The sequence below is a fragment of the Apodemus sylvaticus genome, chromosome 10, assembly GCF_947179515.1.
Source record: "Apodemus sylvaticus chromosome 10, mApoSyl1.1, whole genome shotgun sequence".
NCBI classification, from domain to species: Eukaryota; Metazoa; Chordata; class Mammalia; order Rodentia; family Muridae; genus Apodemus; species Apodemus sylvaticus.
In genome coordinates, this window is record NC_067481.1 from 97,210,154 (window position 1) to 97,237,696 (window position 27,543).

Here is a 27,543-nt window from a genome sequence, read left to right on the forward strand (position 1 = left end):
CTTCCGCTCCGGGACAGGTAACAAAGTAACAAAGTCCAAAAGAGGAAGGTAAAATAGTAACAAAGTAGAAAACAGTACAGTCTCCCAGAAAAGAGACAGTGAGGGTCCCGCCTGGGGATCCGCAGCAATGGGGAGCAAACCCCAAGTCTTGCCCTAGGGTTCTCTAATATTCTGTGCTGTGAACAGTTATTCCCTACTAACTGTCTCAGACCCACAAGAGGTCTTGATACCCAGTTTCCAGCACAGGTCAGATACAGTGAGCATGCAGGCTGCGGGAAGGGGATGAAGGCGGATCCAAGCTGTGGGGATAAGCCTGGGCCTATTCCTTGCTCTCCACCCTCAAGACACTACTTGTCTTCTCTCGGCAGATCATCTCATGAGAAGACGGGACGTGTACACGAGCGAACAGATCGCTCAGCAGACTGTGACTGTGGCTGCCCCGCATCGGAGCCCAGCTTCGGCAATGTCCACATCAGTGTTTGAGTTGGCGTCTCCAAACGCAACGTCTCCTTGGCCGGAAGCTCGCGTGGGAGGGACAGGTAGTAGTCACGACCAACTCCCGGTGGGTAGGACAAATCTTGGAGGGAGAAGACCAGTCCCCCCTCTACCTCCGGGCGGGCATTTTGGGATAGCCCGCCGGCGCCAGCTGAGCGCCTCGGTCCCCCGCCCAGCGGAGAAGGCGGGTCAACCACGAGCGGTAAGCCAATAGACAGCCAGCGTTTGAATTCGCGTCCTGGTGTAGCCAATCACAAGTGCCCAGAACCTGCGGGGCTGGAGCGGCTAGTGATCCGGGGGGCGTAACTCTGTGGTCCTACCAGTAGGAGCTCCCGGCGCGTTTGAAAACGGGGCGGGGGTGGGGTCCGCGCCTGCGTGAGGCGCTCCGTGCACTTGCCCCAGGCGCGGGCGCGCTGGAGAGCGGTCTAAGGCGGCAGTGGTGGGAGCTCGGCGATGGGGAGCGGCGGCGGTGAGTGCTGGCGGGAGCCGGGCAGGCGATGGGTCCTACGGAACAGAGGCCGGAGGAGCATGGACTCGGGCCCCTATGACCGGGGAGGGCGCGTCGCATCCCCCAAAGCACGGGGTAGCCACGGATCCCCGACTGCAAGCCCGCCCGCGCGGTTTAAATGCCCGCCCGGCGCCGATGCCTCTCCTCTTACCCCGGGCTATTTAGGTTCTCTGCCTAGCAAAATACGATTTCACTTCTCTGTGAAGACGTGGGCGATCCACATGATATAAATCGATCTGAGGTCCCGTCCGGACTCTTGTGGGAGGCTTGGTCACCTGAGGGTTGGCTTAGGCAACAGGATCTGCGCTGTAAAACGTCTCACGACCTGGGGGTGGCGATTTCACTTGTTAGAGTGGTTAAACACTTCCATTTGTCTGCTCTAGAGCACGAGTCAAGAAACTGTTATGATAATAGTCGTAGAATGTTTGGGAATTATATCCCTTTGGGTATACATTTGACTTTTGCTGAATATTGGTTTCCAGTAAGACTCAGGTGAAGAGTTTGGGAGTGGACAGTCTCTTGCAGACCTCCTGATAGGAAACTTTATCAAGGCCCAGGGAACAGCCACTTGACCTCAGTGTGAGGAGGAGAAATAGGTAGAAAGATAGGTGCAGTTCTAGGCAGGGAGGGAGGGAGGGAGGACCTTAGGGAGGGGGGTGTAGGGACCCTTTGTGAAATAGACGGAAAAGCCATCGGCATTGAATGAAGCATGGATTGCTGAAATAAATGTTGGAACAACCCACTGTGGGAGAGGGAAGGGAGCTCATCTGAAGAGCTTGTCTGGGTCCAATGCTGTGTGCCTCAGTTCTCAACATGTGGGGTGCGACCCCATTGGGGTAGTCAGACGACCCCACAGGAGTCGCATATCAGACATCCTGTGTATAAGATGTTTATGTTAGCAGAGCAGTGATGGTGCACGCCTTTAATCCCAGCACTTGGGAGGCAGAGGCAGGGGGATTTCTGACTTCGGGGCCAACTTGGTCTACAGAGTGAGTTCCAGGACAGCCAGGGCTACACAGAGAAACCCTGTCTCCAAAAACAAAAACAAAAAACAGATGTTTACATTAAGATTAATAACTGTAGCAAAGTTACAGTTATGAAGTAGCAATGAAGTTATTTTATGGTTGGGGGTCACCACAGCATGAGGAACTGACTATATTAAAGGGTCCACAGTGTTAGGAAGATTGAGAACCACCTGTCGAGATCTTAGGTTGTGATTTTCACTGTAAGCTGAGTGTTTGGGAACTGGGCAGCTCTGACCATCTGCCAAGCTGAGATCTGCTCTGGGAAGGACCTGGCCTCCGTGATCTACAGAACTGCCTGCTAATTTAATTCCCAGTCTGTGCTGTGGAGGTTCCTTGGTCCATACTCAACAGTATGCTTTCAGTCACATACACAAATATAAACAGTGTAAGCTGGCCATGGTGAATAACACTTAAAATTCAGTACTTGGCAGGTAGAGGTGGGGAGGAGCAGGAGTTCAAGGTCAGCCTCAGCTATATTAGTGAATTTGAGGCCAGCCTGGAGTACAGAGGGCACCATCTTAAGCAAAAATATACAACAAAAATCCAAAGGAACTTACTGATTGTGAGCTAACCTTCAGAGTACAGCTCAAGGACAACATCATGAATGTTCATCAGTGTTGCCTGCTTCCCTCCATTTCCGGTTGTCTGTAGGTCTTGGATCAGAAAGTTTCCAACATTCAAATTATATGTTACTCGATAGTCTCTCTGAATATTTGTTGGCTATAAAAGGAATGGTGGTATCTTAAGTAATTCATATGGCACACTTTATTTAAAGACTCGTCTCTTGTGTGACTAGAGGACAGTTAACTGTTAAATCATCTTGAGATACAACTTTTTATCTCACCAAGGCTTGTGAATTTCTTCCCCTTAAGTGATCCACTGCAGGTGTGCCAGGTGTTTCTGTTATCCGACTAAGCGAAGAATCAAAAGAAGACCCAGAAACTTAACCATCTTGAGTCTCCCAGAAGATGTACTCTTTCATATCCTGAAGTGGCTTTCTGTTGGGGACATCCTTGCTGTCCGAGCTGTAAGTTACCATATGGAAACAATACCAATCCTAGTGTTGTTGGTTATACTGTTAAGATCTTGTGTATATTGTATATTTGTGTGTGTGTGTGTATACATATGTATATATATATATATATTTAATTTCATCTGCATTGGTGTTTTACCTGCATGTATGATTGTATGATTGTGTGAAGGTATTAGAAAATGGAGTTACACACACACACACACACACACACACACTTAGGAGCTGCCATGTGAGTGCTGGGAATTGAACCCAGGTCCTCTGGAAGAGCTCTTGTCTGCTGAGTCATCTATCCAGCCCCAGATCTCATGTGTTTAGATGTCAGCATTAAACTGTGATGCAAAAGAATTGGGTGGTTTTATTTATTTTTTAATTTTTTTTTTTTGTTTTGGTTGGTTTTGATTTGGTTTTTTTTGAGACAGGGTTTCTCTGTTTCCCTGTTGTCTGTTTCCCTGGCTGTCCTGGAACTCACTCTGTAGACCAGGCTGGTCTTGAACTCAGAAATCCGCCTGCTTCTGCCTCCCAGAGTGCTGGGATTACAGGTGTGCGCCCCTACCGCCCGGCTATTTTTTAAAATTTTTATGTATATGAGTGAGTGTTTTGCCTGCATGTCTGTGTACACCATGTGCATGCAGTACCTGCAGAGGCCATAAGAGGGCGTCTGATCCCCGGAAACTTGAGTTTCAGGAGATTGTCAACTTTTGTAGGATGCTGGGAATTGAACCCAAGTCTTCTGGATGAACAGCATGAACAACATGTAGTTTTAATTGCTGCACTGTCTATCTAGCCCCAAGAGTGGTTTTATTAATCAACTGCTTTATTGATTGAAATAGTCTCAGGTTGATGGCTGACCTTGAGCTCCTGATCTTCCTCTCACCTCTGGAATGCTGGGATTACCAGCATGGACCACGTGACCCCTCTCTTCCAGGGGAAGCAACATTGTCACATGTCAGACTTAGCTCAGCATAGTGCAAAAGTGCCCTTTTAGCCAAGAGTGACTTTGAACTCCTCGTCCCCTGCTTCCGCCTCTCATGAGCTGGGATTACAGGCCTTCAGGATCACACCTGTCAATCATGGTGTTGCTGTTTGAGGATGTTTCAATTATAGGGACTACATACTGAGATTCGACATAATCACTGCAATGTTTACTTGAAGAAAAAAAGACCCTTTTATTGCTGTAAAGTTTGCCTCTCAAGAAGACAGTGGGGCTGGAGCGATGGCTCAGTGGTTAAGAGGACTGACCACTCTTCCAGAAGACCAGGGTTCAATTCCCAGCACTCACATGGAGGCTCACACCCTCTGTGACTCCAGTTCCGGGGATCTAGTAGCTCTTGTGGTCTCTTCAGACCCCAAGCACACACGTGCTACATACACATTCAAGCGAGCAAAATACCCAGACAAGATTTCTCCCCCCCCCCCCCCCCAGACAGGGTTTCTCTCTGTAGCCCTGGCTGTCCTGGAACTCACTTTGTAGACCAGGCTGGCCTCAAACTCAGAAATCCGCCTGCCTCTGCCTCCCAAGTGCTGGGGTTAAAGGCGTGCGCTACCACTGCCCGGCTCCCAGACAAGATTTTTTAAGTGTTTTTTGTTTCTTAAAGATTTACTCTTTTTATGTATATGAGTACAATTGTAGCTGTCCTCAGACACACCAGAAGAGGGCATCAGATCCCATTACAGATAGTTGTTAGTCACCATGTGGTTGCCGGGAATTGAACTCAGGACCTCTGGAAGAGCAAATAGTGCTCTTAACCACTGCTATCTCTCCAGCCCCCATACAAGATTTTAAAAAGGAAAAAGGTCATGAAGTAGACCTGGTGATTGATGCCTGTCATCCCAGCGAAAGGAAGAACGAACCCAGGAAAACTGTTCCCCGACTTACACACATACACACACACACACACACACACACACACACACACACACACACACCATGGTGTCTGTATATCCATACCTCATACACACATAGAGCCTGTAAATAATAAAACTAAATAAAGAGGAGTAAAGGAGTGTTAACAAGAATTCTTAAATGGGTATGGTGGTGCAGCACTTGGAGACAGGCATGAGGAGCTCTGTTGGTTTGAGGCTAGCCTGATCTACATAGCAAGTTCTAGAACAGGCCAAACTACAGAGAGACCCGTCTCCAAAAAAAAAGGCAAAAATATGTTTAAGGCCAATTCAGGGTTGTCATTTATTTATTTATTTATTTATTTATTTATTTATTGTTTTTTTCAAGACAGAGTTTTTCTGTGTAGCCCTGGCTGTCCTGGAGCTCACTCTGTAGATCAGGCTGGCCTTGAACTCAGTAATCCGCCTGCCTCTGCCTCCCAGAGTGCTGGGATTACAGGCGTGCGCCACCACCGCCCGGCTTATTTTGCTTAAACAAGACAAAATTTATTTAGCAATTAAAACATCTCTTGAAATATACATTATTTTATGTATCTGGGTGTTTGCCTACATATTGTATGTGTAACACACTCAAGTGCCTCCTGCCTAGGGATGCATTATGGGGTTCTCTGGAACCTGAGTTAGGGATGACACTGAGTCACCATATAGGTGCCGGAGAACTGAACCCAGGTCCTCTGCAAGAGCAACCAGAGCCCTGAGCCATCTATCTCTCTTGTTCCTTCATTTATCTGGTTTTCTCTTACGAAACTGGAGTCAGCAACTTCAAGAGCAACTTTAAGAATCAAACATTCTAAGACTACAACCCAAAGAGATACAGTTTATTCTCACACGCTGAGGAATGGCGTTAGGGATACATGGAAAGTCTCTGTGTGTGTCAGAATTCCATGACTGTTTCCATTCGAGCAGCTTGCAGTAGTCAGCCGAGGTGTTCCAGACAGTGTGCATTGGCGCGGTGTTTGTAACACGCATTTCTTTGTTGTGTTTGTGCGCATTTCTTCAGAACCGATTCTGCAGTGAAGCGGGACACGTGTCAGAAGCGCCTCATCCAATCACACCTGGGTTTTGCATGTTTGGAGTCTTTCACAGTTGCCAAGGTGTCTGCTGCCTTGTTCTGTTATGTGACCCACAGCTCCAGTTGTGTTGTAGGGGGCAGTGAGGCTATTAAAATGAAACAAAATAGCAAAACCCAGAATAATACAAACCAAGAACCTTTGTTCCCTCCCTCCCTCCTTCCCATCTTTTCTTTCTTTGTTTCTTTCTTGAGACAGGGTTTCTCTGCGCAGCTCTGGCTATCCTGGAACTCACTCTATAAGCCAGGCTGGCCTCGAACTCAGTGAGATCTACCCAGAGAGATCTACCCGTCTCTGCCTCTTGAGTACACCCCCCTGCACAGCATGAATTTTCTATATAGGAATTTGAGGTCGTGTTTGGAGTGTTGTGCAGGTTTTGGAGCCCTGGGTTTATGTTGGAAACTCAGAATGTTAGGTGCTGTTTCCCCACCTCCCAAGATAGCTTTTCTGTAGCATAGCAGGGCTTTAAACTATGACCATTCTCCTGCCTCAGCCTCCAGAGTCACTGCGCCCTGCTTGTTATGTGGTATTTCTGTGTTTTAAAAGTGTGTTGTAGATTAAGGGTCAGCCTGATGTACCTTGTCTTTAAAAAAGTGGTTATCGGTGTCCCAGAAAGTGTCAGTGCCATCAGCCTGCGAGACAGCTGGAGTTGTTAGGCATGAATGCCTTAGAAATCTTGTGTCTGCTTTGAAAGTTCGGTGAACTGTACCACACTAGGCTTTAAAAGGATGCGCCAAGCTCACTTCCGTGGGGATACACAAGAACCGTGTCCCTTCCCCTCCCTCCCCCTTTATTTCTTGAGACGTCTCTCTCGGCTTTGCTGATGCCAGCTTGCAGTCTTAGACCACGGCTTGCGCAGGGCGCCACCACTGCCCAGCACAAGACAGAGCTCTGCCCCTCTTGGCACCAGCCCATTTTCCCAATTCTTTGCAAAGCTGTCTTTCTTCCTTCTTCTTTTCTTCCTTCCTTTTTTTCTTCCTTCCTGCTCTCCCTCCCTTTGACAGAGATGCTCCCCTCTGTCCTGGCTGGCCTGCCTGCCCCTGCCTAGAGTGAGCGCTGAGGTTAAAGGTGGGTACTGCTGTGCCAGGCCTATCTCTTTCTTGGAATAGGTGCTTGTCTTTCCTCCCCCCTCAGAACGTCAGAGAAACACTTTTCTGGCTTCTTATCTCCATGCAAAGCAGTCTTATTTTCATACATGGAAGCTGAGTTCTTTGCCGTGTTGAGACTGACATGTCTGTGTGTGTCCCATCTTCAGGAGCCTCCAGGGACAAGGATGTGGGAAGTCCCTCAGTAATTCACACATGACTTCCGTTGCTCTGCAGGTCCACTCCCACCTCAAGTACCTGGTGGACAACCACGGCAGCGTGTGGGCATCTGCCAGCTTCCAAGAGCTCTGGCCTTCTCCTCAGAACCTGAAGCTCTTTGAAAGGTATGCCTGTGTTCTAAGAGCGTTGAGTTCCTTCGGCCTTTGCTGCCTGGTGTCCCAGGACCTGACTCAGGACCTGTTTCCCTGTCATTCTCACCCCCTGAAAGAGACCCAGCACTGGAGGCCCCCTGCTTCTGGCTGCACCGATGCCTGCCCTCTGCCCGCCCTACTTCCAGAGGATCCCACTTGGCTTGTGACTATTCCTGATTGACTCAGATGTGAGTCACCTCCTCGTGGATGCTTTCTTTTCTTTTTGTTCAAAACTGAGTAATTTTGGCTCTGCTATATCGGTCACGGCATGACTACTGTAGTCGTGACTGAAAGAAAGGACCAGATGAGGCAACCTATAATCTGTGAGCCCATTGCCAGGGACCAGGCCCACTGTCTGAGACCGCTAGTGGCTCCAGAGCGTGTCCTTGGGACAGGAGGCTAAGCTTGAGTCTTTTCTTAGCACAATTGAAAAACCCACTTGGGACAGGATTTTTCTCCTGAGTACTTACCCCCCAGGCCTTACCTACTTGAGCTGCCAGTGCAGTCCAGAGGCAGATAGAACCTCCAGTTACAGGATGCCTTGCTTGAGTTGCTTCTGGATAAAATTTATATATTTCTTTTTAAGACTTAAAAAGACTTCCATTTTTATGCTTGTATGTGTGTATTTGCACTACCTGTGTGCAGTACCCACAGATGCCAGGAGAGGGCGCTGGATCCCCTGGAACTGGAGTTTCAGGTGGAACTTGTTGGGTTTTAGTGTACAAAACCACAGTTTTAGTCACAGTTGTACAAAGTTAACACTTATATCACTTTTATCATCCTAAAAAGAAACCCTTTACTGTTTAGCACATATGGCCCTGTCTCCCTGAAACCCATAAAGACCGTAGCAATCTGTTAACTGTCTTCTGTCTCTGGAATTGGCAGTTGTAGACATCTCATGTAAACGGATCATAAAATACTTGACCTTTTGTGTATGGCAAAGGGCTGTCAGGGTTCATCCACATTGGAGTGTGTAATCAATAAACAATATTCGATCACATTTCATGAAAAAAACTTCAATCGGGAAATAAGCTTTTCAGCATCAAGTGCTATGCTGCCAAATGACCTTTATTACCTAATATAATATGTTTTATGCTCTTACTGCCTCAGGGCTGCTGAAAAGGGAAATTTTGAAGCTGCCGTGAAGCTGGGGATCGCCTACCTCTACAATGAAGGCTGTAAGTCCCTGGACCCCTGTGTGTGTGCGCTTCAGCCCTTCCGAGCAGCTTAGATCTCGCAGCTGGTCAGCCCTGTGTCTCCCCTTGACACTTGGACATAGGTTCTAAGAAAGTCACCCCTTTTCCTAACTTGCATCAGCAAAGGATGGCTGAGCAGAGCAGCAAACTGGGAGTTGCTTCGGCAAATCAGCCGGAGCCCCCCTACCTCACTCCTGGTAACACCAAGGCTTCTGCATGAACATAGATAGCTTCTTCCCTTGGAAAGAAATCAGCTTGCCTCCCTCTTCAGGGGCGGGGCCGTAGGCAGCCCTGATTCCGCTTGCCTGGAGCCTGAATCCTTGTGCCCCGAGGCCAGCCGCTCCTTACGACACCTGGTCTACAGATGTATAGCAATTGAGAGTATAGAATACCAGTGTCCTACATCTTAAACATCTGGTGTCTTGTTTATAGTCCCTGCCCTTTGTGGGTTCTTCCAGACTGAGAACTGAGGCCCCTACCCTGCCCTGCTGTCAGCTGACCATACCCAGGCATCATTCTTGTGCCTAAACCACATGAAAGTTCGTGGTTGTTGGCTTGTTTCTGTATTGTCCTAAGGTTGTGCAGCCATTGCCGTTCTCATTTAGAATATTCTCATCCTTAAGAGAGCCCTTCCTTCTGATCATTCGCAAGGTCATTTCCCTCAAGGAGGAAGGTGGAGGGTGTGGGAGCCACCATCCCCTTGAGGGTCAGAATCCAGGCTTCCTGAAGGATTCCAGCAGGGGCCTGTGCCTAGATATTATCTGAACAAACTCTGGAGAATCGGAGCTCTTCTGTCCAAAGCTTTGCAGTGTTATAGGCTTGTGCATTTAGAATTTGGCGGAAAGACTGGAGATCTCTGCTCTTTCCGTCCTCCAGAGACATCCTGGGTCTGTCTGTCATGCTTCCCCCACAGTGTCTGTATCGGATGAGGCTTGTGCGGAAGTGAACGGCCTGAAGGCTTCTCGCTTCTTCAGTATGGCTGAGAGATTGAATACGGGTTCTGAGCCCTTCATCTGGCTCTTCATCCGCCCACCGTGGTCGGCGTCAGGAAGCTGCTGTAAGGCCGTGGTCCACGACAGCCTCAGGGCAGAGTGTCAGTTACAAAGAGTAAGTCCTGGCAAGGCCCAGAAGATGTAGCATCTGTAAGTCCAGCTAGAGTCCCAGACAGTGGGACAGTCTGAAGTATGCACCCTCTGTGGGCCCTGTAAAGTCAAGAAGTGGAGGCGCAGAAGACTGGGTATGGGCATGGGAAAAGAGGGGGAGAGAGAGAGGGAGAGAGGGAGAGGGAGGGAGAGAGAAAGGTAATAAGAGAAACATCTTGAACTGATTTGTTAGAAGGTATCTTGGTGAACATGATGACTAGAAACCAAAGATTTAGGCCAAATAAAACACACATAGCTGGAAACTGAAACCGGACGGGCGGGGGAGAACTTTCTCTGCCGCGAATCACCCTTGTCTTCTCTCTTTTTTTTTTTTTTTTAGAGTCATAAAGCTTCCATTCTGCACTGCTTAGGAAGGGTGCTAAATCTTTTTGAGGTGAGTTGAGTTCTGTCTGAGGTGAATCCAAAGCCACGCCCTGCCCTGAGGTGGTCTCTGGCAGAGAGCTTGGGGCTCCACGCTGCCTTTGAGGGAGGTAAACAGGCTGTTGAGTGTTGAAGGAGCCAGGTCCTTCCGTATAACTCTCCCTTGCAGAATTCTCGCCTCCCTTGAGCTGTGGAAGACAGAGGGAGGCAGGTGAGCAGTAAGAGCCCCAGTGTGGCCGTCCATCCAGCTGAGGGAGCTTGCAGTGATACCAAGGGTGAATGCACGCCCCGTGCGTCCCAGAGCTGCCCCACACTAATATGGGCGAGCAGAGTCCTGAGGCCAGGCTCCATCTTGGTCAATTACTGAGCACTGGCTGCTTAGCCCCATCATGTCTGCTATGACCTGGTTAACTCCACCAGTCAGTGCTCTGCGCCTGACTGCTTGGAGATATAGAAATGGGAGAGGAGGCTGTCGGGCAGGAGATGAGAAGGAATCCCCTGTGCTTGGTCTCGCTGCAGGACGAAGAGAAAAGGAAGCAGGCTCATAGCCTTTTGGAAGAGTCTGCTCGTCAGGGGTGCTTGGCCAGCTCATACCTCCTGTGGGAAAGTGACAGAAAGATGGATGTAAGTGGAGCCTCTTCTGGTATGGGGTAGACCACATAGGCAGTTTTGTGTGGCCTCATTTGGTGTGGGATAGACCACATAGGAACAGTTTCGTGTGGCTTCATCTGGTGTGAGATAGACCACAGGCATAATTTCACGTAGCCCTGATGAAATATAGTTAACAAAGGGGAGGATTTTTTCAGCTCCTGGCTTCTCAGAGGTTTGAGTGCTTCTGATTAGTGAGCTATCGTACACCCCACCCCCAAAAATGAGACAACCATTATTTGGGGGTAAAGGTTGAGGAGGCCAGTGCAGTTAAACGGTGCTGGAGAAAATGTTTAGAAACCTGTGGGGTAGTTCCCTCTCAGGATACAGCTGTGTAAGCATAACTTTCTCTTGTTGACAGATGTCCGATCCTGGAAGATGCCTCCACAGCTTCCGGAAACTCAGGGACTGCGCTGCCAAAGGCTGCTGGGAAGCACAGGTGACTTCAAGCTCTGGATTCTTTCCTCTGAGCCTTGGGACAGGACTGTCCGGGCTCTGAACAGGGAGCTTAGGGAAGCTGTGAGATTGGCCCAGGACTGGAGCTGAGTCTCTTTTGATTTAATTTTGTACTTATTTACACGTGTGTGCTTGTCTATATGTGTATCGCGTGCATGCACTGCCTGTGGAGACCCAGGAAAGGGCGTTGGGTCTCCTGGAGCTGGAGTTATAAGCAGTTGTGAACCACCTGATGGGGGTGCTGGGACTCGAACCTGGGTCATCTGTGAGATCAGTAAGCTTTCCTAAACCTCAGCCATCTCTGGCCCCGGAACTGGTGTCTTAAAGGAGTTTAGTAGTTTTGAATATTTTAGGAAGACCCCAGAAATCCCTTGTTTATCTTAGCTGGTTTCTATCCTTGCCGGTTTACAGATCGCCTATTAATTCTAAATGCTGCTACTGTCAAAATGCGTACCCCTCATTTTGGGACGTTGTTCTATAGATGATGCTTATGTGAGAACAGATGTCAAGCTGCCTGGGAGTAGAGGGGCGTGTGGAGTTCCCGTTGGCTAGTTAGTTCTGACCCTACTCAGTCAGCCAGAAAATGATTTATAACTGGCTTTCAGCAGAGCCTGCCCTGCCCACCGTAGAGACCGAGGCACTTGGTTCCGTCTGGGGGGTGGGGATGGGGGTGGGGCGCTGCTCCACACAAAGCCAAGACATCTTCACAGCCACAAAGGGGAAAGCTTGCTCTTCTGACCCACCGCATGGACGGTAGATATCCAGCACCTCAAGTACTAGGAAAGAAATCAGTATCAACAGATGGTCTGGGCCGATCTTTGTCACAGAACATTGTGTTTGTGTCTAAGAAGATTGTCAGGGTTTACCAAAAATGTGAACAGTAAGATGGCTCATCACTTGCTACCTGAGTTTGCTCTCCATTTGTCTGTCCCAAAAGATGTCCTCTGACTGCCACATGCACACCATGATGATGCCCTTGCTCATGCGTGCATGCATGCACACATGCACACACACACAGATGCATGTGTGCACACATAGATGCATGCGACGAAACACCATGACAATATCAAGTTGGGGAGGAAAGGGTTTATTTGGCTACCTTCCATGTACATCACTGAAGGAAGCCAGAAACTCAAACAGGGCTGGAACCTTGAGGCAGGAGCTGATACAGAGGCTGTGGAGGGGTGCTGCTTACTGGCTTCCCCTGGCTTGCTCTGCCTGTTTTCTTAGATGAACACCAGCCCAGGGATGGCCCCACCCACAATGGGCTGGGCCTTCCCCCATCAGTAACTGATTAAGACGATGTCTAGAACAACAGGTTTTCAGCCTGTAGTTCTTCACCCCTTTGACCAACCTCTCTATCTCCAAAAATATTTACATCGTGATTCATCATAGAATCAGAAAAGGAGATCATTCTCAGAAAAGAGGAAATAAATACAACAGATTAAGAAGGGTAACTTTTGCCAAACATAGGGGCCTAATCCTTGTCTTTAAGAGGCTGGGGCAGGAGGTTTATGAATTTGGAGCTAGTTTTAAACGAGCTATTGGGGACTCTTGTCTTGTTAATGTGTTCTATTTAATCTTTTCTCTGAGTCAATGAGTAACATCATTATTTTGTTGTTATTATATATTATGTTTATTTGCTTTTTAATGTATATGGGTGTTTGCCTGCATGTATATTCCTTGTGCCCTCTTGGTGTCTGAAGAGGCCAGAAAAAGGCGTCAGATCTCCTGGAACTAGAGTTACAGACAGTCTGAGCTACCGTGTGGGTGGATGCTAGGAATCGAATCCTGGCCTACCGAGCCATCTCTCTAACCCAAGATATTTTCAGTGATGGTAGTTCTTGCTGATGAATGTAAAATAAAGGGGATGGTTGATATGAGTGACATGGGGATGGACCTCGGAGAGAGTCTTTGCATACTTGTAGACAAAAGTCCCCAGCTGTTCTGTGGACTCGGCAGGGAGGGAACCAATCGAATGGTCCACAATCCTCAACAGACAGAAACACTCCAGATGGAAAGAACTAGTAATATTGCCAAGTGGAGAAGCAGAGATGCTGCGAACAAGCTGTGGTCACAAATACACATATGCAGCGAGCTACAACTACCTCAGAAAACGCAGGTTAACAGTGACCATCTGAAGTCTGTGGGTGCTGGGCAGTGTCCCCTAAGTGCTGACACATCTCAGTCCACCCTCATCTGCTGACTCCAGAGCCATCGATGCGCCATTCCCTAACAGAGAAAGCTTGCGGCTGGAGGTCCCATGGTTAAGAGCTCCGGCCGCTCTCCTAGAGGACCTGCGGCCATTTCTCATCAGCCACAAGGTTACCCAAATCATCTGTAACTCCAGTTCTAGGGACCTCACACTATTCCGCCCTCCTTGTCATGTCCATGGTGCAGAAATACACATAGGCAAAGCACTCATATGCATAAAGGTTTTTATTTTGTTTTAGTTTGAAAAGTTAGTCCTAGAGATCTTAGCCATGCTGCCATGGGGGTTCAGGCAGCCCGGGGTGTGCCGCGTGGCGGCTTGCCGGGCCCCCGCTGAGCAGAGAGGCCAGGACTTAAACTGCGCTTGTCTCTCCTGTAGCTGGCTTTGGCCAAAGCCTGTGCAGGCGGAAGCCATCTTGGACTGGAAGGGAAGACCTGCAGTGAAACCGTCTGCCAGCTCTTCCAAGCATCCCAGGCCGTCAACAAGCAGCAGATATTCTCTGTGCAGAAGGGACTCAGTGACACCATGAGGTGAGGCCTTTGAGAGCTTGTGTCTGATCTGGGGCCGGGGCAAAACCTTTGTCACCTGTCCCCAGGCGACAGGCCATTCCTTTACCAGCTTACTACAATCTGTTTGTGTGCGCGTGTGAGCTGATTAGGAATTTGATAAAGAAAATAGTTCTGCTCTACATTTAATGATAGTTTTTTTACTTTCCCCCCCATTTCTATGTTGTTTATGTATGTGGGGTACACATGTGTGTACGAGCATGTGAGACCCAAATTTGAGCATGTGAGACCCAAATTTGGCCGGGTGATGGTGGCGCACGCCTTTAATCCCAGCACTCTGGGAGGCAGAGGCAGGTGGATTTCTGAGTTTGAGGCCAGCCTGGTCTACAGAGTGAGTTCCAGGACAGCCAGGGCTATACAGAGAAACCCTGTCTTGGGGAAAAAAAAAAGAGAGAGAGACCCAAATTTGGTATCTCGATTCTTCTATTGTTCTTCTGCCAGATTCAGGAAGGCAGGATCTCTCTGGCTCGCCTAACCGTCAGCTCTAGCTAACTGAATTGTTCTGGGGATTCCCACCTCAGCTTCAGAAGCTGGAATTAACAGTTGCTCACCACACACACCTGGCATCTTTGTAGGTTCTGGATCCAAATGCCAATGCTCATACTTGTTCAGCAGATACTTAACCATCTTCCCAGTCCTGCTATAGCCCAGGCTAGCCCTGAATTTCTGGCTATCCTGTTCTAGCCTTCTGCATTGTTCTGGGAGTAGGTATAAGCCACCAAAGTCTTTAAAGCCGAAGAGCATGTTAAATTGTTCTAAACATTGTTCTGAAATAATGAGACTCCGTGACTGGAGGTTAGACCTAGGGAGTTGGCTTCCTACCCCTATCCTAGCCATCCCATCCCTTGGGGTAGCTACTGTGATACCCAGCACAACTGTCTTTCTTCCAGGCTTCAAACGTTTGTGGTGACACAATAAATCGCAGAGCACATTTGAGGGTACTTAGAATTAGGGACATGTAAATGGTGTTTTAAGCTTTCATCTGAAATGTCAAATAAGATTTTGATTTATGATGGGAAACCTCTGGCCCCTTGCAGGCATTGCTTGGAACAAGAACTATGTTTAGTAAATGCTTTTTAAAAAATCACTGTCCAGGGGTCATGGCCTCAGTGAGTAATTTGCTCTATGCACAAGTGGTGCAGCACACGCCTTTAATCCCAGCACTTGGGAGGCAGAGGCAGGCGGATTTCTGAGTTCGAGGCCAGCCTGATCTACAGAGTGAGTTCCAGGACAGCCAGGGCTACACAGAGAAACTCTGTCTGGAAAAACCAAACAAACAAACAAAAAAAAGAATGGGGTCTTGAATTTGGTACCCAGTACTGGGGTTTTGAGGGAGTGGCATGTGGTTATAGTCCTGGCACTGAAGAAGTAGAGATGTGTGGGTCCCGGAGGGTCTGTGCACAGCCATCCTAGTATTATTGGGAAGTCCCATGTTGATGCTTGCCTTTAATCCTAGTACTCTTGATAGCCCAATAATCTGATAATCTGATGTCTAAAAACGTATCACTGGGGCCAGTAAGATGGCTCGGCAGGTGGAGGTGATTGCTGCCAACCCTAAAACCCCAATTTCAAGTCCCAGGAGTTCAATTCCTATGTGGTAGAAGGAGAAAACCAACACCCAAAAGTTAAGTGTGTCTGCTTAGGGGAACTTCCTGGTCTGTTCACTCCTGACTTCTTTAAACCTCAAACACCCGACCCTTCTCGTGGGAGTAGACTGTTCCTCAGCCCACCTTCCCATCCTTCCTTCTACTTCTGAAGATGACTCTGGGCTGAGACAAAGCCTGCCCTTTCTGTCTCCCAAGAGTCCCCATCATTATGATTTTTCTCTTGCTTCGTGTTGATCTAACCCCTCCACTTTAAACAAGGATCTCTTGTTCAACGAGGCACTGGGCATTTGGATGAGGGCATCCTTACGAGATTCTCCTGTGATTATTCATGGCCTTGGACCCCAGGTTTTAACTCCCTGGTAGAGAGGGACACTTCTGTCAGCCTTCTCATGTCTGGGCATCCATCTGGGTGCCGGATGAGGGAACTAGGAAGACGCCAGCGCAGGCACTGAGTGGCTCTTGCCTTAGGTGGCATTTCTGGCTCTCTGATCCTCTGCAGAGCATTATCCTGGGGGCACAGACAGTGCCTGATGGTGCAGAGCGGCCGAAACCCTCTGTGTGGTTCTGAGCGCTGTGGTCTGTCCCCAGCCCTGCCGTGCTGCCTGTTTGGAACCCACTGCCTGTTAGCTCTGGGGATTGAGATCACCCAGTGCTTTGGAGCCTGAGGGCTGAATCCGATTTATGAACACTGGGGATGTGCGGCTTTGGGGCCCAGACGCAGGCTGCAGAGATGTGTGAACCCACCAACCAGCCTCCCGGGAGTAGCCGTGGGTGACTTGGGAGTTGGTAGACCAGTGGTTTCAAAATGATAAATCCACTTGCTTAGGCTGAGCAGACTCGGCAGAAATGGGAGATGTGATATTTGTCCTAGTGTTCACAGGTGGCTCTCTCCGCAGATACATTCTAATCGACTGGTTGGTGGAAGTTGCCACAATGAAGGACTTTACAAGCCTGTGTCTTCACCTGACAGTGGAGTGTGTGGACCGGTACTTACGGAGGAGGCTGGTCCCCAGATACAAGCTCCAGCTTCTGGGCATTGCCTGCATGGTCATCTGTACCCGGTGAGAAACCCCTTGGCCGACTGGCAGGGCTGACGTGCTTATGTGCTGGTCCCTCCTGGGCATAGAGGTCACCGTCCCCCAAGTCCTAGTTGGTGATTTTTTTTTAATTAATTAATTTATTTATTTATTTATTTAGGTTTTTCGAGACAGGGTTTCTCTGTGTAACTCTGGCTATCCCGGAACTCACTCTGTAGACCAGGCTCCCTCGAACTCAGAAATCCGCCTGCCTCTGCCTCCCAAATGCTGGGATTAAAGGCGTGCGCCACCAAGCCTGGCAGGTAGTTGGTGATTTTTTTTTTTTAAAGATTTATTTTTTATTTATATCAGTACACTGTAGCTGTCAGACACTACAGAAGAGAGCATCAGATCCCATTATAGATGGTTATGAGCCACCATGTGGTTGCTGGGAATTGAACTCAGGACCTCTGGAAGAGCAGTTGGTGCTCTTAACCACTGAGCCATCTCTCCAGTCCCATAGTTGGTGATTTTTAAGGGAAATGAATCTTAAGTGCCTTACCTGGTTCAGTTGTGTTAATACAGTAATTTCAATCCCAGTGTCCTTTGCGAGGGAGGGATGGCTGAGATGACCTTTTGTATGTTGACTGTACCTCTGCTGGGGGTCCATATCCCCACAGTCTCAGGACTTAGAGCATGGTCTTGGGACGGCCTAAGCTAGACCACACTTTCTTGTGATCCAAAGGATGACAGTTGCCAAGAAAGGTTGTAGCTGTCCTCGTACCTTCCTCCTCAGTCATCAGTTTCAGTTTATATTTTTCCCCAGGCTGCCTCTCCTTGGCCAGTGCCTTCTTTTATGCTAGATTTGCCTCTGGAAGTGATATGGAAGGCACTTCCAAAAGTTTGCATTTCCTTACTCTCCTAAGCTAGCCAGCCCCAGCGTGGTCTGCTCTTTCCTAGGACACACATCCCAGACACCTTGCCTGTCTGTCTGTCTGTCGGGCCTGGTATGAGGAGTAGCTCCAGTTACACTTCCATCCCAGCTAACTCCTTCCTAGGCTCGCTTGAGTGCTGTCTTAGGCTTCCTACTGCTGTGATAAAACACCATGATCAGCCCAGCAGTGGTGGCGCACGCCTGTAATCCCAGCACAGAGGCAGAGGCAGGTGGATTTTGAGTTCAAGGCCAGCCTGGTCTACAGAGTGAGTTCCGGGACAGCCAGGGCTATACAGAGAAACCCTGTCTCAAAAAACAAAAACAAAAAAAAAAAAAAAAAAAAAAACCCAAACAAACAAAAAAAGAAAATGCCCTACAGAGTAGGCATAAAACAGTCTCTAGTAAGATTTCTTCCTACGTGACTATCTTGGGCCAACCTGACACGTATAGGAACCTGTGGGCGGAACATCCAGGCCACAGGGTTGAAGGGGCCCTGCTCACGTTTGCTCTCTCCTGAGCTCCATGGGTCATTCTTCTTCCTGTGACTGCCAAAGCTGCCAAGGCCACCTTCCTTCCCAGGTTATCCAGTCACAGTGGACACTGTAGCACCTTTGAGTGTCCACGTGACATGGAAGCATGGTCATGTGACCACAGGAGGAGGACTTGCAGGCTTCAGGGGGAGCACCTTACCTTACCACAGCCCAGGCCCTTTTCAGATTGGCTCTGTGACATCACCCCAGGTCTGCTGCTTCCACCAGCCCTCTGCCAGGGTTCAGCAGCATGCACGTTCACTGGGGAGGGTGCTTGTGGGACCACTGGAGCAGAGTACTCCTGATTGTTAGTTAGCACTGGTGGACGCCAGAGAAGAGGCTGCCCACTTGCCTCAGGGACAAGGGATTCCTACGGCCAAACACTTGACGGGCTAGGTGTCGACCGTCTACCACGCTCTAGGCCCCTTGTATTCAGCTCTGTGCCCAGAAGCTCACCTACCTTTGTATTTGCATTCTTTATACTCAGACGCTGTCAAGAGATAGGGCAGGAGCTAAAGGGGTTGTTTAGAAGCTAGAGTGCTGACTGGAGAGATGGCTCAGCGGTTAAGAGCACTGACTGAGTTCAAATCCTGAAATCCCAGCAACCACATGATGGCTCACAGCCATCTGTAATGAGATCTGACGTCCTCTTCTGGGGTGTCTGAAGACAGCTACAGTGTACTCACATATAATAATAAATAAATCTTAAGAAAAAAATAATAGAGCCAGGCGGTGGTGGCGCGCGCCTGTAATCCCAGCACTCTGGGAGGCAGAGGCAGGCGGATCTCTTGAGTTCGAGGCCAGCCTGGTCTACAGAGCGAGTTCCAGGACAGCCAGGGCTATACAGAGAAACCCTGTCTCGAAAAAACCAAATCCAAAAAACCAAAAGAAAAAAAGAAAAAAAATAGAAGCTAGAGAGCGCTTGCTTGATGGGTCTGCACCTGACTTTGAACCACAGCACAACCAAATAGAACCAAAAAGGCCTCATCTGTAAAGTCATAAAGAGAACTGGAGCTGAATTACAGTGTCACTCGTGGGTCTCTTTCTGATGAAAATCAGAACATGACAGCTCCTGGGTGGTTATGAGGGAGAGAACAGCTAGAGTTGCCTACAAGAGTCCAGATTGAAAATGGCCGCAGACCGGACCATGCTATGAGACTGGAGGCGACACAGAGAGGAGGAGGGGAGCTGGGTGGAGGGTGTGGGGACCAGGGGAACAGATACCAAAATGTTTGGGTTGTGTAGGGATCAGAAGCTGCTGGAAGGGAAGGCCAGCCCCTGGGCTGCAGACTTTAGGGAAGGGCTGAGGCCAGAGTGCTGTGAGGAGTCACAGGTACTCAGCGAGACTTGTCCCAGGCTTCCTTGGGTCCTGGCACTTGTACATTCTCGTCTATGTTCTGTGGCCATGCCTTTCCTACTGGGTCTGTGGCCCCCCACCCCCTTTGTAGCACCTGGAATGCTGGTCAGAAGCAACTGGATCTATTATATAGCTTCCTTTTGCCACCTAAGTCCAGAGCAATCCCATCATGCCTTTGCCTTGAGGCTCTCTGAGCCGTCGCCCCTCAGCTCAGGCATGAGAGCCTGTGTCTCCGTTCTAGGTTCATCAGCAAAGAGATCCTGACGATCAGAGAGGCTGTGTGGCTCACGGACAACACGTACAAATACGAGGACTTGGTGCGCGTGATGGGGGAGATCATCTCCGCCCTGGAAGGGAAGATTCGGGTAAGTGGGGGTTGGCTTTTTCCTTTGAGCAGACGTGTCTTCCTGTTTGAGGTCCCAGGGGAGGTGTTGGGAGAAGCTGCGGGCATTGAGCCTCACTGCTGTGGGGAAAACACCAGGAAGCCATGGCCGCGGCATCATTGGGTGCCCTGAGCTTGGGTCCTGCTGGGCCGGGCCTCAGTGCAGCACCAGTGGATGAGACAATGTCTTTACCTCCCTCCTGTCTAGACCCCTACCGTGGTTGACTACAAGGAGGTCCTGCTGGCACTGGTCCCCGTCGCCCCCAGAACCCGGCACCTGTGCAGCTTCCTCTGTGAGCTCACCCTGCTGCACACCAGCCTGTCCATCTATGCCCCAGCCCGCCTGGCCTCTGCAGCCCTGCTCCTGGCCAGACTGACACACGGGCAGAGTAAGGAGGAGCTCTGGGGGTGGCGGGCTGTCCTGGTGTGTCCCGGGGGAGGGGCGTTCGTGGATAAAAGAGCTTGGAAGGAGGAAATAGACACACACCCCCTTCATCCTGGAGAAGAAAGAGCAGAAGTATGGATCAGAAATAGGGGTGATGGTTTTAGCTGAGGCAGTACATAGTTTTTCAAAAGTGTGTAAGCTTTGTATGGAGTCTTTGTTTTCTTTTTGTTTTTTAAGATTTATTTACTATTTATTTTATGATTATGTGTACAGTGTTGTTATCGTCAGACACACCAGAAGAGGGCACTGGATCCCATTACAGATGGCTGTGAGCCATCATGTGGTTGCTGGGATTTGAACTCAGGACCTCTGGAAGGGCAGTCAGTGCTCTTAACCACTGAGCCATCTCTCCAGCCCCCTCTATTTCAAAGATAGTCTCAGGGGTCTTTTGTTTGTTTGTTTTGTTTTGACTTTACATTTATATTTAATTTCTGTGTGCATGTGTGTGCACACTGGATGCCATGGTCAGAGGATGAATGGCCCGCAGGTGTTGGCTCTCTCTTTCTCCCTTGTGGCTCCCAGGAGTCAGCTCTTAAGTCATCTGGCTTAAGAAGTGCCCTTTGCCCACAGAGCCATCTTTTTTTTGTTTTGTTTTGTTTTGTTTTTTCGAGACAGGGCTTCTCTGTATAGCCCTGGCTGTCCTGGAACTCATTCTGTAGACCAGGTTGGCCTCAAACTCAGAAATCCACCTGCCTCTGCCTCCCAGAGTGCTGGGATTAAAGGCGTGCTTCACCACCCAGCTCCACAGAGCCATCTTAGTGGCCCACCCTTAAGGGTATTTAAAAGGGACTAAAAGCCTGAGTCCAGGTATATGTTAAAAAGCTATCAGAACTGTGGGAATCGTGGGGCGCTGTCCCAATCCTGGCCTGCTTTTCTCCCCAGCACAGCCCTGGACCACTCAGCTGTGGGACCTCACTGGGTTCTCCTACAGTGACCTGGTGCCCTGCGTCTTGAGCCTTCATAAGAAGTGGTGAGTCCAAGTCTGAATCTGTAGTTCTCCGCCCTGGAGAGGGCTGAGTGAGTTGTGAGTCCCAGTCATTCTGAGCTACTCATCACATCTCCACTACACCTAGACTGTGTACCAAGACCCTGTCTTCAGAAGGGAAGAAGACGGTGGGGGCAGGTCCTTGGGATGCGCTTCCTGGTGAGACTTAGATCCTGACCATCACATGGGAGCTGTCACGCAGTCCGCACGTCCTCTTCCGATGTTTCATGCCAAAGCATCTTCTTCCCTGGGGCTAACATTTAAAATCATTAACAAAATATTAATATTATTATATATTATAATATTATAACATAATTATGTTATAATAGTAATATATATTATATTAAAGTTACAATAATATTTTAATATCTTTCTTTTTGATTATAGTTGTTATTATTATAGGATTGTGAGCACATGTGTCCATCTGGGGACCAGTGTTCAGTTCTCCCCACCCATTGTGGGTTCTCGGATTTGAACACCAGGCTTGCACAGCAAGCATCTTTACCTACTGAGCTGTCTGGTCAGCCCTGGGTTGGCATTTTAAATGTCCCAGTGCTAGACTTTTGGGGTGGGGGGGTTGGATTTTGGTTTTTTTCGAGAAAGGGTTTCTCTGTATAGCCCTGGCTGTCCTGGAACTCACTCTGTAGACCAGGTTGGCCTTGAACTCAGAAATCTGCCTGCCTCTGCCTCCCAGAGTGCTGGGATTACAGGTGTGCGCCACCACCGCCCGGCGACTTTTTTTTTTTTAAAGACTTATTTATATGAGTACACTGTAACTGTTTTCAGACACACTAGAAGAGGGCATTAGATCCCATTACAGATGGTTGTGAACCACATGTGGTTGCTGGGAATCGAACTCAGGACCTCTGGAAGAGCAGTCGGGCGCTCTTAACCACTATAACTACGTCCTCCTATTGCCCATCATTGATGTGAATGTGCTAAATAAACAGCACGTCTGACTTATAGAAAACACCTCCACAAGACATCAGGGCTCTTGGAGCGCTAGTTACAAGAAGCAGGAAGTTGTCATCATTTGCTTTCTGCTGGGGTTATAAGTTCTGGTGGCTTTCACTGCATGGATCCTCTCCCCCAGAAGGTTAACCACTCCCAGTATTCGCCACTAAGCTAGGGCTCCTGATCCCAGCCCAGCCGACCTTGCTTGTGTGTCTGAGCTGCGCTGCTCTCCCACTGCTCCTCCCCCGGTAGTGTGGAGTGCTTCTCCTCCATCTCTGCAACCTGCTGGTTGCTGGGTCCAGGGTCCTTTCCCTGCATTTAGTCACCTGCCTTGAGATCTGGCCTCTGTGGTGACCGTGGTAATGCCATGGGCAGCCTCTTCATAGCACGTTCTTTCCGTTCAGCCCAGAGCCTCCCTCTTGGCGTCCAGGATAAAGTCTGAGTTCTCTAGAATAATCCACCAGCACCTTCTCTGCCCTCCTGGGCTCTAATGATGGGGACCTGTCAGCATTATGTTTTTGCCTACCCTGTTTTTTCCTGTGGTGCCCAGAGCATGACTGAAGAAGCAGGGTGACTGTCACAGGCTCAGTGTCTCAGCCCTTCATCTTTACTTAATACTGATTGTGACCTGATGTTTATCTACAAAGAAGGAGTGTGTGTGTGTGTGTGCGCGCGCGCGCGCGTGCGCGCGCGCGCGACTTTTGGGGGGAATTTTTTGTGGGTTTTGTTTTTTTTTTTTTTTTTTTTCCTGGTGCTAGTCTTAGGGCTTTCTATGTGTTAAATATATACCCACTCTCATGATTTAGGTTTTATGCTGGGCATTGGCAGTTCATGCCTTTAAACACAGCAGGCACATCCCTCGAGTTTCACTCTGGTCTATAGATCAAGTTTCAGGACAGCCAGGGCTGCACAGAGAAATCCTGTCTCGAGAAACCAAAGGGGGAAAAAAAGAAAAAAAGTGGAGAATTTGAAGGTCTTGTAGTATATTCAGAATTGTACAATTAGAACATTTTCGCCGCCCCTCCAAGGAAACCCCCTTCTGTTCTCAATCGCTTAGCGATCTCCCGACTTCTTGGCACACCCCGCCCCACACATCCATTCATTGCTTCGCACCTGTGGCTTTGCCCTTCTGGACATCACCGAATGAAGCAGTCGTGTAGCCTCCCACCCTGTGAATCTAGCTTCTCCTCCGAGCACCCCATTTCTGGGTCACACTGCAGTGTGTGTCGGTGCTCAAGTAAAGCTCATGTCTGAGTGGACCTTTGTCCGTCTGACCATTGATGGACACATGAGCTGTCTCAACGTCTGACTGCTCCAGAGTGAGATAAACCTTCCTGTGCCTGTTCTTTGGGTATTTGTTCTTCCATCTCCTGGGAAGCTTACGTCTGAGGAGCCTGCCTTCCGGGTGTCTTCCTCAGCAATGGGACTGGTTTTGAAAGCCTGCTGTCCTCTGGAGGTCACATGTCAGCTTCTGTGTCCCTTTCCAGTTTCCATGATGATGCGCCCAAAGACTACAGACAAGTCTCTCTGACGGCCGTGAAACAGCGATTTGAGGATAAGTGCTATGAGCAAATCAGTCAGGAGGAGGTACGGCATCGCCCTGTCCCCTGGGCTCCCGGTGGGTGCCGGCCAGCCGGGATCGCTCTGCGGTTCCTCACTCTGGCCTCCCTACAGGTGCTGAGCTATGCCGAACTGTGCAGTGTGTTAGGGGTGAAGCAGGAGAGCCCAGAGCCCCCATCCTTCCCTAGCTCAGGGGAGATCCACACCTTCCTCAGCTCACCCTCCGGGAGGAGAAGCAAACGGTGAGTCTCCGTCCACAACCGTGCCGTGGCACGCTCTCTCACGGACGTCACATCTGAGTTTCCTTCCTGACACAGCAACCATTGTGCAAGCTTCCCAGGGCAGCTTATACAGCAGGTCCCAGGTTTAAGGCAGGGGCTTTGGCCTTGACCTGTTCCCAGTAGATCCTGTTCAGGTCTTTCCCTGCCTACGCCATTATTCACCTGGTCCCCTCTGCTCCATGATGGGGCACAGATGGTTGTTGGGTTGTGACTTGAGTGGTGTCTTTGTTACCTGCCTGCCCCGTCTCTGCCTTTTGCTATATATAGTACAGTCTGTCCTTCTCTCAGACCAGTGCTTTGCTGTACCTCCGAGAGTAACTACCTCCCCCCCCCCCCCCCTGAATATGCATCCTGCAGCACTCAGGACACACACACACACACACACACCTGGGTTTGCCATGCCTTGGGAGGCCTCAGTGCCCTGTGTGCTCCTGAGCAACCTTTGGTTGGGCACTGGGTGGCTTGGTGGTCCCTGGCATGTGAGCGTTCTGTGGTGGGTGTGTCCTTGGCTTCAGTCACTGGTCTCCTGACATGAGGAGGCAGCAGTGTAGGGTTCACCTCCTCCAATTCCTGCCACAAAAGAAGCAGTACTGCGTCTTCCTCTCTGTAGAATGGGGGAGATCTGGGTCCTCCTGAGGGGGCCACAGTTGACATTGCGTTCTGCATTTGTTTCTCTTGACTGACTATCGGGGACAGGGTTACCCATGGAGACATCTGAGACAGACACATGTACCCCTAGAGGCGGACCACTGATCCTCTGAAGGGCCTAATTTCCGTGTTAAACCTACTCTCCAGAAGGCCCTTCATAGCCCCTTCAGAAGGGGCTTCCAAAGAGACCTCCAGGGTAACATGGGACAGCTACATTCCCCTCCCCACCCCCCCAGAGACAGCAGTAGAAAGGCCTGGTGCCTGGTGTGGCAGGCTCTCCCAGAGGCAGACCGCACTGTAGTTCTCTAGCCCTGACCCCAGGTAGATAGGTATGCTGGCCTTGTCCAAACACAGTCTGCAATCAGACCCTGTGATGTCCCTGTCTGCTGTCTAGTGCCCTGTAGGGTGGTGCAATGTTTCTGCGGGTTACGAGAGGGGGCGCAGGGCTTAGACTGAGACCTGACCGTGCCCAGTTCTTCCTCCAGTTGATCCCCTGCCCTTGAGGGCTCACATCTGCCCTAGTTTCATGTGTGTTTTCTAGAACACAAGGTGACAGCCAGGGGCATATGGGCATTAGGGCATTGGTCCTCTAGGTGCTACCGTCTGTGACCCTATGGACTCTCCCTACCTTGCAGGAAGCGAGAGAACAGCCTTCAGGAGGACAGGGGCAGCTTTGTCACCACGCCCACCGCAGAGCTATCGAACCAGGAGGAGACATTGTTAGGCAGCCTTCTGGACTGGAGCCTGGACTGCTGCTCTGGCTATGAGGGCGACCAGGAGAGCGAAGGCGAGAAGGATGGCGATGGTGAGCGCTGCTGGTGCTGGGGAAGGGGTGTGCATGGCGCTGACACGTGATCTGAGGGCCATCTGGCACTGTGCAGAGGGAGAAGCATGTGAACCCGACACACTTGGTCAAGGGTTTCCCCACCCAACAGGAGAGAAGATGTAGTCTAAATCAGTATCCATCTCTGTCTGAGTCTTTGTCGGTTGAAGGGCCTCACTTAGGCAGATCCGTGGTGTGTGTGTGTGTGTGTGTGTGTGTGTGTGTGTGTGTGTACCTCAGGAGGGCCCTGCCGGGTGTTCTAGCCAGGAAGACTGACTTAGGCAAGTTTCATCTGCTTTTCCAATTTCCAAAGTTTCATCTGCTTTTGAGTCCACTCAGATAAAGTGAGTCAGGTAACCAGTTTGTCACTTTCTGCTGCCCTGTGAGTTATCAAGGGGAACATTTCCAGCTCGAGAGAGTCATGCTCACAGACAGGGTTCTTCCTAAGCAATAGCCCGGGTCCCCAGTCCTGAGCAGCTGTAGGGTCCCTAGTTCTAATACTTAAGCTATAAGCACACCCTCCATTTTTCACAGTCACAGCTCCCAGTGGACTCCTTGACGTCACCGTGGTCTACCTGAACCCAGAAGAGCATTGCTGCCCGGAGTCCAGCGACGAGGAGGCCTGGCCAGAGGACAAGATCCCCCCGGCCCCAGGCACCCAGGCCGCTCCAGCCTCGGCCCCCAGGCCCCTCCTCTACAACAGGGGAGATCCAGGCAAGGACGTCACGACCTCAGGCTACTACTCCTCTGTCAGCAGCTCAAGTCCCATAAGCTCCCTGGATGGTGGCATGGGGAGCTCTCCCCGATCTACCTCAGTGCTGTCTGTGGGCAGCCACTCAAGCACAAAGCCTTGCCACCATCAGGCCAAGAAGTCATGTTTACAGTGTCGTCCCCCAAACCCCCCAGAGAGCGGTGTCCACCAGCAACCGGTAAAGCGCCAAAACCTATCAGTACACAGTGATGAGGACACGAACCTGGGCTTCCTGAAGCTCTGAGTGTGTTGGCCTTCGCCACGGTGAATGTTTACTGAGGGAGGGCTGTTGTTCCACGAAGACACTGCCGAGGGGTGCTGCGTAGAGATCCGTGGGGGAGTGCAGTGCGAGCTGTCGGAACAGCAGGCTCAGTGAAAAGCCCCTTCGTGCTGGGCAGCAGCCTCCCACTGTCGCAGCACACCTGTGAAACCCATCCCTCTCTACCCTGCTGTGTCCTGCTGTCTGACGCATGAGCCTCTGTGTTAGCGTTCACTATCCGAAGCCAGGAGCTGACAGCTTCCTTGGAATACTAGTGGCCTGGGTAGCCTAACACAGTTCAAACCCCTGCTGGCAAGTCTTGTTTTAGACCAGTGGGGGGGGCTCTCAACTGAACTCAGAGCACTGCCCCCCACCCCAACCCCTTCAGCCTAGGGAGCCTGTGTCCCTGCGTATCAGTGTTGACTAGAGCCTAACGGTGTGTGGGACCCTTGAAGCTGGGGTCGCAGGCGTCCCTGTCCCCCCCTCTGGCACTTTGAGCTCATTTCCTAAATCTGTCCTCCCAGAGTGGTTTGTCTGTGTCCAATTGTATCCATGTGACCATGTTTCTGCACTGAATTTCTAGGCCATTCTTTGCCCGTCTTTATTTCTACATTTCTTCTAATGGGGGAAAAAAGGAAGCATTTGAAATAGAGGGTATTAAATAAAAAAGATAACAGATCTCCAGTATTTCTGTGCTTCAACTGAAAAACAGAAAATCTAGTCATGATCCCAGCAGCCAGAAGTGATGGCAAGAGGGCCTACAGTCCTCTGGGCTGGGCCATCTGACCTCAGAAAAGGACACTGATGCCCGCCCCTTGGTTCTAGCCTTATGTTCTTTCCTTATGAAAAATGAATCTTTCTAGAGGATAACCGTAAGCAATCACTTGTAATGCCCAAGTCTACAAAGGCCAGAGAGCAAGA

The 27,543-nt window shown here is 49.8% G+C and overlaps 1 protein-coding gene across 1 annotated transcript; it reads left to right on the forward strand.

The window, feature by feature from the left end:
• Nucleotides 1–856: 856 nt before the first annotated feature.
• Nucleotides 857–27,301, forward strand: Ccnf (cyclin F). Its single transcript, XM_052195122.1, has 17 exons — nucleotides 857–964; nucleotides 2,901–3,055; nucleotides 7,356–7,462; nucleotides 8,600–8,667; nucleotides 9,599–9,792; nucleotides 10,168–10,221; nucleotides 10,728–10,832; nucleotides 11,218–11,295; nucleotides 13,903–14,054; nucleotides 16,594–16,758; nucleotides 19,776–19,899; nucleotides 20,125–20,305; nucleotides 21,244–21,331; nucleotides 23,788–23,887; nucleotides 23,975–24,102; nucleotides 25,425–25,594; nucleotides 26,147–27,301. The coding sequence occupies exons 1-17, from the start codon at nucleotides 949–951 to the stop codon at nucleotides 26,605–26,607; spliced, it is 2,346 nt and encodes a 781-aa protein (XP_052051082.1). The 5' UTR covers nucleotides 857–948; the 3' UTR covers nucleotides 26,608–27,301.
• Nucleotides 27,302–27,543: the final 242 nt, after the last annotated feature.

Excerpts from the sequence above, each read along its gene's own strand:
- Ccnf (XM_052195122.1), top strand. Across the intron at positions 21,332-23,787 it reads TTGAGCCTTCATAAGAAGTG|TTTCCATGATGATGCGCCCA; the intron begins GTGAGTCCAAGT and ends GTCCCTTTCCAG. Across the intron at positions 23,888-23,974 it reads AGCAAATCAGTCAGGAGGAG|GTGCTGAGCTATGCCGAACT; the intron begins GTACGGCATCGC and ends GCCTCCCTACAG.